This window comes from Artemia sp. Qi Xiang Cuo, chromosome 16 (assembly GCF_049724085.1).
Source record: "Artemia sp. Qi Xiang Cuo chromosome 16, ASM4972408v1, whole genome shotgun sequence".
In the NCBI taxonomy this organism is placed as follows: domain Eukaryota; kingdom Metazoa; phylum Arthropoda; class Branchiopoda; order Anostraca; family Artemiidae; genus Artemia; species Artemia sp. Qi Xiang Cuo.
Genome location: NC_142809.1, coordinates 38,717,325 through 38,729,361, shown reverse-complemented (window position 1 = coordinate 38,729,361; position 12,037 = coordinate 38,717,325). Strand labels below are relative to the sequence as shown.

The 12,037-nt window shown below is 33.9% G+C and overlaps 1 protein-coding gene across 2 annotated transcripts in view; it reads right to left on the bottom strand.

Moving 5' to 3' along the window:
* LOC148942882 (uncharacterized) overlaps positions 1-12,037 on the bottom strand; it is a 107,415-nt gene that overhangs the window by 52,313 nt on the left and 43,065 nt on the right. For both annotated transcript variants that reach the window (XM_089102093.1, XM_089102095.1), the window contains 3 exons: positions 9,778-10,120; positions 4,981-5,240; positions 2,919-3,080 (listed from right to left, as the gene is read on the bottom strand). In XM_089102093.1, the coding sequence (XP_088958219.1) occupies positions 2,919-3,080; positions 4,981-5,240; positions 9,778-10,120 (765 nt within the window). The remainder of the gene's footprint in view (positions 1-2,918; positions 3,081-4,980; positions 5,241-9,777; positions 10,121-12,037) is intronic.

Genomic DNA, 12,037 nt, shown 5'->3' with positions numbered 1-12,037 from the left:
CACTGATATATATTCATAATTTAAAGACTACATTCTAGCCTTTAGCTTTTCACATTTTGGGTTACAAAACTTGAAATAATGACCCTCTCTTCTAAACAATGATATATATTCATAATTTAAAGACTACATTCTAGCCTTTAGCTTTTCACATTTTGGGTTACAAAACTTGAAATAATGACCCTCTCTCCTAAACAATGATATATATTCATAATTTAAAGACTACATTCTAGCCTTTAGCTTTTCACATTTTCGGTTACAAAACTTGAAATAATGACCCTCTCTCCTAAACAATGATATATATTCATAATTTAAATACTAAATTCGAGCCTTTATCTTTCCACATTTTGGGTTACAAAACTTGAAATAATGACCCTCTCTACTAGACACTGATATATATTAATAATTTAAAGACTACAGTCTAGCCTGTAGCTTTTCTCATTTTTTGCTACAAATCTTGAAATAATGACCCTCTCTCCTAAACAATTATATATATTCATAATTTAAAGACTACATTCTAGCCTTTAGCTTTTAACATTTTGGGTTACAAAACTTGAAATAATGACCCTCTCTCCTAGACAAAGATATATATTCATAATTTAAAGACTACATTCTAGCCTTTAGCTTTTCAAATTTTGGGTTACACTACTTGAAATAATGACCCTCTCTCCTAAACAATGATATATATTCATAATTTAAAGACTACATTCTAGCCTTTAGCTTTTCATATTTTGGGTTACAAAACTTGAAATAATGACCCTCTCTCCTAAACAATGATATATGTTCATAATTTAAAGACTACATTCTAGCCTTTAGATTTTCACATTTTGGGTTACAATACTTGAAATAATGACCCTCTCTCCTAAACAATGATATATATTCATAATTTAAAGACTACATTCTAGCCTTTAGTTTTTCAAATTTTGGGTTACAAAACTTGAAATAATGACCCTCTCTCCTAAACAATGATATATATTCATAATTTAAAGACTACATTCTAGCCTTTAGCTTTTCACATTTTGGGTTACAAAACTGGAAATAATGACCCTCTCTACTAAACAATGATATATATTCATAATTTAAAGACTACATTCTAGCCTTTAGCTTTTCACATTTTGGTTTACAAAACTTGAAATAATGACCCTCTCTCCTAAACAATGATATATATTCATAATTTAAAGACTACATTCTAGCCTTTAGCTTTTCACATTTTCGGTTACAAAACTTGAAATAATGACCCTCTCTCCTAAACAATGATATATATTCATAATTTAAAGACTACATTCTAGCCTTTAGCTTTTTACATTTTGGGTTACAAAACTTGAAATAATGACCCTCTCTACTAAACAATGATATATATTCATAATTTAAAGACTACATTCTAGCCTTTAGCTTTTCACATTTTGGGTTACAAAACTTGAAATAATGACCCTCTCTCCTAAACAATGATATATATTCATAATTTAAAGAATACATTCTAGCCTTTAGATTTTCACATTTTGGGTTAAAAAACTTGAAATAATGACCCTCTCTCCTAAACAATGATATATATTCATAATTTAAAGACTACATTCTAGCCTTTAGCTTTTTATATTTTGGGTTACAAAACTTGAAATAATGACCCTCTCTCCTAGACAATGATATATATTCATAATTTAAAGACTACATTATAGCCTTTAGCTTTTCACATTTTGGGTTACACTACTTGAAATAATGACCCTCTCTCCTAAACAATGATATATATTCATAATTTAAAGGCCATATTCTAGCCTTTACCTTTCCACCTTTTGGGCTACAAAACTTGAAATAATGACCCTCTCTCCTAAACAATGATATATATTCATAATTTAAAAACTATATTCTAGCTTTTACTTTTCCACCTTTTGGGCTACAAAACTTGCAATAATGACCCTCTCTCCTACATTATGATATATATTATGAAGAACATTAGATATTTGTAATTTAATTTTTGAATTGATTCCTGAATTATTTGAAATTCTTTAAAGCATTCAATTTTAATTATTTATGCTATATGCTCGAACAAAATCCTATATTAGAAATCAAATATACATTTCAACCATTTTGTAAAATTTCCGAAATTATCAAAAATTACCACACAAAACAAACAGAAATGTAAATACTATTTGAAAAAATAGATTTTAAATAAATTGATATTTCTGCCACTAAGCATAGCACATAGTTATAGTTTAGCTCTGAAGGTAGCTTTGTCAATATTTTGAGGAAACAAAAATGACTTCTCAGGTTCAAATATCAGCATAAAAAGGATAAAGGATAAAGAACCGCATGAGCCATTGATGGCGCACAGGCCATCGAATCAACGTCTCTTTTGCCAATTTTTTTTTACAGGGACAGGTGGCAAGCCTGTCGCTCTACCTTGCGGCATCTGGAACCCTGGGCCTCGTATTGCCAAGTAGAGAGTTAAAATAACTAAAAAATGCTTAAAAAAATTTCTTATGACTTCAAAACAATTATTCTTTGCGGGGAAATGACTTTAGGGAATTTTTTCATTTAAATATATAGGTTCGGCGCTGCCAGAGGCAGTGGAAGAGTTTGCAAAACCACACTTATTTTAGAGGTTGCAATGCATTCTTTCAACTTATTTCTAATGAAAGAAGTTACTAAAAATTGTACGTATATTAAATTTGACAATGACAGTCAGCTGGTTTCGTTTTTTAAAAACATAATTTTTGTGTCTTCTGTTTAGTTTGGAACTTAAAAAAAAGCTTAAATATGCTACTGCTTATGTGAATCCTCTCCCGAACGATATACTTAACCTGCTACTGATTATTGCAACTCTATTTATTTTCTGCTATGATTTTGCTTTTAAGAGACAAAAATTTGAAAATATTGACGGTTTAAACAGTCATATTTTTAAATAAGTAACTATTTTGGATACATACTGTTGGACCTCTTTCACCTGGTGGACCCATTGGACCTGGGAGACCTTGAAGACCAGTGTGACCTGGTTCGCCAGCTTTACCATCTGCGCCAGGTGGACCACGCTCACCAGCTGCACCAGTCTTACCAACTGGACCAGTTCTGCCAGGTAAACCACGAAGACCCTAAATGAAAAGAATCGGTTTACCCAAGAAAGTATGTTAAATTGTAGAGCTTGTTCATCTGATTAACCAAATCAATCTTTTTTATCTTAGCCTTTATACATTCAGGCCTTATCTTGAATATTTTTCCTTTTTTTTTCTTATTGTTTCAATTCTTCTATTATTCATTTATTAAAGTTAGGAATAAGAAAAATGATCTTATAGATTCTTGGTGGCAAATTTAGGCCACAACATGCATTTTTGTCCTAAAAAATGGTTGGTCGTTAATTACGTTTTGTTTTCAGTTCAAATTCAATAAAATGGTTGCCGTGTCTGTCTATGTCTGCGTAATTTTAAAGAATGCTTAAGAAAAAAGAGTATAAACCTCAAAAAGATGAGAGTGAATGTGGGAGTATATCGTGTCAGCTATTTTAACGTCATCCAAAAAGCATGATAATGCTTGTCACACTTTTAAGTTCCACTTGTTTAGACACAGCTAGGTCTATAGTGTATTCAACTCTTGCGTATATTTAGTCAAGCCTAATTGAAAAATAAATTCTGAAAGGTGTCTTTGCTGTTACTGAAGAGTATAAGAATCCCGATTTTCTTCGGTCGTATAAAAAGGATTCAATTTTTTTTTGGGGGGGGGGGAATAGTCTGGTTGTAATAGCTGATTGATTAGAACCATTTACCAGGAAAGAAGAAAAAAAGATTTCAACAAGAAAAAGAAGAAATTCAGAAATATTTAGTGCAGACTAACATTTTTCTTTTTCAGTTTAGATGTATTTACACAGACGGTTTTTTACCCCCAAAATATAAAAGTCGGACGAGGAGAACTAGAAGTAAAATCTAGTTCCTAAAATCTAGCAAACTTTTGGAATATTAAACAACAAAAACTAAAACCACTTTATTAGTTTTTAGATTATAGATATTTGGTCGAGTAGTTTTAATTTCCCCTTGGTTCTTCGCCCCCATCATCAATGCAAAATTGCTTTACCTTGTAAGGTTTTATTATTAAATGCAAATTTTGACGTCTCCTTTTTTATGGCGATGTATGTTAACAAAATCAAATATGCAACAATACTATGTTTGGATGCAATTCGTAATGGATATTACTATTATTACTACTACTAACAACTCACTGCAGCACCAAGCCACCTGAAGCCAATACAGTTACACTCGCTCCTCTTCCATCCCGATTTATTCATAGACTCCCTCCTTACACCCTCTCAAGAAAGTTTTAAAAATAATATTAAAGGCTAAGTCATTGTAGCTGTAGAATAATATTAATAGATGGTGTTGTAGTTCAGTTTACGATTATTCTTTAGTTAACGCGCATTTAAACCAGCATGGCAGCACTAAGTGATGGAAAAAATCCGGTCATGTTCCGGAACCTAAAATACAAAATTTTAACCAGAAAGGCGATACAAAGCTTCAGGGAGATATAACCGTAACTTATTTTTCAAAGTTAGAAAAGTGATTACATTTTTCAAAAAACATGTACTTCAAAAATTACCACAGAAAAAAGTATTGTTCGCATAAAGATTATTATTACATATTTAAATTAACCATAAATATTAACCATAATAAGAAATGCATATCCGCTTTTTAATGCCCAAAATTTCATGAATATAAAAGTTTAAAATATTATTACACAGAATCTGTACGTGATGGGCAAAAATTGTTATTACGATTTTTAAATAAACCATAAAAATTTTATCAAAGGTACAAATGATTCGATTTTTTAACTTCAAACTTTCTCTTTGCGTTACCATCTTGCGTTAGTAAGTAAAAAAGATTCAAATAAAAAATCCTCCAGTCAATTCATTGTCGAAGATACAACAATCATGCTAAATGCCGATTTTATCAAATAACTTTATGCATTTTATTCCCCTAAAATAGGTATAATAAGGAAAAGAATTACCTGGAGACCTGGCGGACCTGGCCTTCCTGGATCACCTTGTTTACCCTTTTGACCATCAGGACCTGCTTGACCCCTATCACCTGTCTGTCCTTTGGGACCTGGAGGACCATCTGGACCAGGGAGACCTCTACCACCAGGAGCTCCGCGTTCACCATGAGGGCCTGGTGGACCAGGCAGACCGCGAGGACCAATCTTACCACGCTTACCAGCAGCACCTTGTTGACCGGGTAGACCACGGGGGCCAGGAGATCCATTTTCACCTTTAGACGGATAAAACGTTTCAAATAAAACATAGTAAAACGAGCATATTGGAGGCAAAGATTATACGGTGGTTCTCGTGTGCTCATTTTCCATGTAGAAAACTTCAACTTTTAAGGATAAGAGCAAATTAGTTACTTTCGGACAACGCTTTGTTTATTATTCAATTAACCTTATAACAAGGCAACCATAGCAAAGAAAAATAAAAACGAATGGAAAAGGAAAGAGATTTCCATACACCTAGGTACCATAGCCTCTAATAAACTCTAAAATTGCTAACTTTTTCTTTCTAAAAATTTCAACATAATCTACCACTGTTTATTTTAGAAATACTCGATAATAATTTAAGGCTCACTTTGGCCTATATTACGGTAAATTGTACAATTATCTAAAATGCTTTTGTTTCATTTTTACAACCATAAAACCAAATTTAGCAACTTTCCAGAGTTTTCGCGCTTGTATCCGATATGCAATCAAACAGTTCGTGGCAACGAACTGTAAGTAAGTAGTGAGCCGGCTCAATAGTAACCAAAACTCTAAAAAATGGAATTTTGATACAAATAGATACATCAAAAGAATCGAATTTTTATGTTGATTTCAAATATACAAGTTTCATCAAGTATAATCTTTCCAATTGAGTTAGAAGCCTGAGAAAATTTCAAAAAAGGGGGAAACAACAGCTAAAAAGTGTTAGCATCTTGATAAAAATAACACTATCAGATTCAGCGTATCAGAGAACTTTACTGTAGAGGTTTCAAGCACCTATCTGCCAAAATGTGGAATTTTGTATTCTTTGCCAGAAGAAGATCACGGATGTGTTTTTTTTTCTTCCTTTTTCTTTCCCGTGGGTGATCGTATTGACCCAGTGTTCCTAGAATATTGTGAGAGGGCTCATTTGAACGGAGATTAGAATTGCTAGTGTCCCTTGTAAGTAACCAAAAAATTGGAGGGTAACCTGCCCCCCTCCCACGCTCATTTTTCCCCAAAGTCACCCAATCAAAATTTTGAGATAGCCATTTTGTTCAACATAGTAAAAAATCTAATAACTATATCTCTGAGGATGGCTTAATCCCGCACAGTCCCCGAGGGAAGGGTTGCAAGTTGTAAACTTTGCCCATTGTTTACATATAGTGTTCGTTATTGGGAAGGATACAGACGTTTTCAGGGCGATTTTTTCAGGTGGGGGTTGGGGGGAGGGGGTTAAATGGAAGGATCTTTCCATGGAGGAAAGGAATTTATCATGAAGGGGCGCTGGATTTCCCGGCATTATTTAAAAAACAATCAGAATTTAAATAAAAAAAAGTATTTTAAACTGAAAATAAGGAGCAACATTAAAACTTCAAACGAACAGAAATTGTGACGTATGTGAGGGGGTTCTCCCCCTAGTCAATACCTCACTCTTTACGCTAAAGTTTTTTTTAGTACTTTCAAAAGAGCTATTTATTCTAATTAAACGGTCTTTGTGATTCAGGAGGTTATTCTTAAAGAACTGGAACAAAATTCTAGCTCTAGCGCAAAGAGCAAGGTATTGACGAGAGGGCGAACCTCCTCATGTACGTTATAACCTTTTGACGTATCTTTTCAATCTACATTAGTTGATAAACGTTCGGAAATTAAATATAAAAAACAAGTTTTTTAACTGAAAGTAAGGAGCGACATAAAAACTTAAAACGAACATAAATTATTCCATATATGACAGAGGCTGTCCCCTCCTCGGCACCTCGCTCTTTACGCTAAAGTTTGACTCTTTGTCACAACTCTACTTTTTAAAACAATAAAAATTTTAGCGTAAAGAGCGAGGCATTGAGTAGGGGAAAGCCCTTTTCATATACAGAATAATTTCTGTTCGTTTTTAAGTTTTAATGTCGCTCCTTACTTTCAGTTAAAAAAAACTTGTTTTTTTTTACATTTAATATCATCCCAGATGCGATTATTTTCCCTGCATTAATTGACAGACTAACGTGAAAAGGGGAATTTTTAAAAGGATTATATTCTATATGAAGAAGCATCCCTCAGACTTGACAAGAAGGGGCATTGCTTTGGTAACATATTATTTTCAAGATTTTCTTGGCTTGTACCATTTACCACAACTTTAAAGAGCCCTTTAAGTAAAAGTTGCCAAAACTGTTGCGTGTAAGGCATGTATACACCGACCGCGATGATTAAAAAAGACGGTAAAGTGGACTCAAAGCTTGAAAACATGCATTATCTGGCCTCTCATTGATCTTTAGTACTAAAGTGGTATAATAACCGAGTAATATGGTCAATAAAATTACTTTGTTAAAAGGAGCATAATTGGTGATTCTAAGTTACTTTCTTATACTGATTCAAAATCTTCTCCCATAACTTTTCCTTCATCCAAGGTTTTAAAGTAATCGCACAAAAAAAACATATTCGCGTCTATGCATCTCTCTTCGGTATTCAAAAGTAGTCTGCGACCATATTTAGACACCATTTACACTGGTAGCGCCTTTTCATTTCCACATTGTCTTCATGGAAACGCTGTCCGTATTCGTTGCTCTCAGCCCCTAGGTTTCCAGGAGAGAAATCGAGACACGAGTAATAAAAGCTGATTGTCAAAGACTTATCACATCCCATGATTTTATAGTTCTCAATAAATCTATCAGACAACTAAAGTTGTCTTAGAAATTTGAAAGAAACTCTTATGAAAGACAACCATGCAGCTGCCTCTTGCATATTTAATTGATTTTCAAATTGCATATCTTTCATTAGTTCCCTTATTTGAGGGCCAACCAATATTATTTCTTTTAGTTTAGCTTATTTTCCAAGAATGTGAATGAACTACCATCACAATCTTTTGCTTTCACGAAGTCCTTAATTAGGTCTTAATTATGCAGTAGAGGCAATGAGATTTTTTTCAGATTTTACAAGAGTTTGGTGAAGAACATTTTCTTGTCCTGGACTAAGTGACTCCCTATTTGGCCAGTTCCTTTTTCGTTCCTTCTATCTCTGCTATTCAACTTGAACAAGAAGCAGCAAAATTTAGTGTAACCCAAGGAGGTACAACCTAAGGAGGATAGCTATTATTTCCAACAGTCCACCTATCTGCTAAGAAAAATCATCATGCTTGATAGTGAACAGTAAGAACTTCATATTTTCATAATTTTCTTTCATACCCACTGCAGAGGAAAATAGATAGATATTTGCTTCCAATATGCAGTAACACTTTTTCAAGCTTGTTTTCAAGGATTCAATGAACAAGCGCCAATCCTCATGTTTATATTCAACATCCAGTGACCGGAACAGATTCTCAACGTCGTCACACAAAACTATTTCATCCTTTTTAGAAAACAAACACTCAAATTCTTTTGATGCTGGCAGAAGAAACTTAGTTTGGTATCACCTTGCAGCAGCTTCCTGCCTTTCAATCTTGAGGTGAGCAATTCTACCTTCCTTTTACTTAAATCAAAATCCCAGACCAGATCATTTAAATATTCCTATGCTAGAAAGCGAGGTTCATTTATGATATCATTTTCCCCAGAATTTGTATTTTTTATTTCATTCTGAACATCAGGAACACTTTCAAGTACTTGAGGCAATTTTATACCATCTGAATGTTATACCATCCGAGTCCAAAACAGTGTGCTTGGATTTCGAACTTATCCTAGATATATTTGTCAAGAAGAAGTAGCAGTCTGTTTAGTGATCCTTTGGTTCCCACTACATCATAGGAACTGCAAAAGATATATGAAGGGATTCTTTTAACGAGCCAGCTAATATTTTCGCACATTTGGCACAGAGGAATTCTGGGGGCTATCTCTTGTTCTGGTTATTTTGCTGCTAAAATAACACTTACAGCCACTTCTAACTAAAGGAGTAAAATTTCGCCTCTCCACTTTTAAAGTGAGTTTACGTTCACACGCAAAACGTAACACCACACACGTAAAAAAATTTGCTTCTTTCGTTAAGACACTTTTGAGACGAGTTTTATATACACTAAGTATTTTATAATGCACTAGTTTTTAAGATACCGCATGTACACTTCTATAACAATTCAATTGACAATGGAAAACAGTACTGGCTTTAATGCCTGCGACATTTTACAGAAGGCTTAAGAACCTTCACCTTGACTGCTTGTATGTTTGGGTGTTTATATATGTATATATATATATATATATATATATATATATATATATATATATATATATATATATATATATATATATATATATATATATATATATATATATATATATATATATATATATATATATATATATATATATATATATATATATATATATATATATATATATATATATATATATATATATATATATATATATATATATATATATATATATATATATATATATATATGGCAACTCCTTACAGAGAATTGTTGCCTCTCTATCTGTTTAATATTCTTTTGCATTGAGAAATTACAATAGTTCGTAGTTCTATAATATGGAAGTATCTTAATAACAGTGTTTTTTTTTAGTCTTGAGGACAAGCATTTCAGGAAAAAGGAAGAAAAAGACAAGCTACAAGAAAGTCAATTTACTAGATTTAACTCACCTTTAGGACCTCCGTCTCCTTTTACACCAGGCAGACCAGTTTCACCGGAGTTACCTTTTGGACCTGATGGACCTGGGCTTCCATTCATTCCTGGAGGGCCCCTAGCCCCAGGGAAACCAGGAGGGCCAGCTGGGCCATGCTCACCCTGAGCTCCCTTCTCGCCTGGTATACCGTCCTTGCCTGGAGGACCTGGTGGACCTGATTCTCCAGGAACGCCAGGCCTACCTGCTTCACCGCGTGGACCTTGAAGACCTTGACTTCCTTTAGGACCTGTAGGACCCGCATCACCTTTGGAGCCGGGAGTACCAGGAAAACCTGGAGGACCAGGCTTGCCAACTGCACCCTAAAAATTGTTGGAAGAAAACATCAGGCTAGTGCATTTTTGATAGCTTAAAAAGAAAAAAAATATTCATAGACTCTGGCATTTATGGAGGTAGGCCTTAAGTTGTAAGCATAGTGTATGAAAAAACACATTATCCATTTTATTTTATTCATGATAAAATTTCCGAATCCTATTTCTGTGTAGCCAAGGTATTTATACCGTATTTCAATGGTAGTACGCAAGATGTGTCAAGGCCACTATACCCTATACCCACTATACCCTAACTAAATGTCAGGTATTTATACAAATTCATAAAAAGAGGAGGAAACAGAATAGGCTCTATTAGGTAATGGTCAATTCATATTTTGTGACTGGGAAACCGGCATTAAAAGCATCCTTATAATAAAATGCGCGACATTAGACCTAACAGTTTATTTTTAAGATGTTTATCTTTTTAGTCTGAGGTTACTTTTTGCTTTTGACATTCCGTTTACGTTCAAGTGTTTTGTTTGTTTTAGTAGTAGCCCAGTACTCGCTGCTTCAGCTGTACTCTTGGCTTACTACTACTACCACTGTCTCAACCTTCAGCCCGCAGTGGCAAACACACTCAAAACACCCGTCCCCCATCCTTCCTGCAGAACCTCCAAAGAATTCCTCGAAGAATTTTGATAATTTCGTTATATTGTCATACCAGGGAGATCTGGTGTGCCAGGCCCTTTTTTAACCCCTGGCAAGCTATTTAATAGAGCTGTTCTATCTATACACTCCTCATCCATCCTAAGTGTTTGTACACAATACTCAGCTGAGACAAAAATACACTAAGCACTTGACCTCCTTGTATAATAAAAAGTAGCATTTGTCAACTGCACATTAAGCTTTATGCCTAAATCCTTCTTAAGCAATGCCAATACCAAAAAATTTCACATTCTCATCCTTTATCCCTCATCACGGCAGAAATACATATAACGAAGAGTATTGAAAAGTTTCTCAAAAAATGGTACAACATCAAAGCACACTAGTTCGGGAAGGTTCTTAAGCCGTATCAGTTGCTACTTGGGTTTCCATCGAATAGAATCATTGCCTTTGGCATTTCGCGTGCGCGAGGGCGGAGTCATGAAGAGTGGTTTAGGTTAATGTGTTTTAAAAATCTTCAATGTAGAGCACAAGACTTTTCCCTTCTGTTCGTTATATATATTTCTGCTGTGGTAACCATACTGACTACAGCCATTACAGTCGTATCAAATGCTCGAAGATCCAACTCCATTCGAATCCTTTCGCCCACGTGTAGGTTGTTAGGCTTAGTGAAAACAAGTTTTTCTTTGGTTATTTTACTTTCGAAATATTATTTTTAACCGTCGTCCTATGGCTCAACCAAATATATAAAAAACTCTTATACGTCGGAATGAAAACTATTGAGTCATAGAAAGCATACATCTAAAATACATCCCGACATTACATTTTTAAACGTACAACCTAAAATTTTTTTTTGAAAAGCTATTTCAACAAGTTCGAGCACAGAATAAACTAGAGTTTAATTGTGGAAATGTTGTGACTCAAAAAACTGTTCGTTCTTTTCACTGATGCTCCACCTTTCTGAAGCTAATTGTTTTTTTTTTGTTAGAAATACAAAAGGTGGAGTCATTTGTGTCTCCAGGAATTATATTTCTTTGCTGGTGTAAATTTGTCTTTCAGTATAAGTTAAAAGGGTTTTAAAAAGATCTAACTATCCAGAAATAAGTAATAATGTACCTAGCTCGTGAAAATATCATGCAAAAATAAACCAATAAGATTAAAGCAAACATTTTAACACGGAATCATTAGGATAGTAATCTCCCCTTTTCTCATATGATGAGCAAATAAAAAGTAAACATAATAGTCAACAAATAGTAGTTACGGGTAACACATACAGTAAACAAATAAAATCAACATATTGAAATG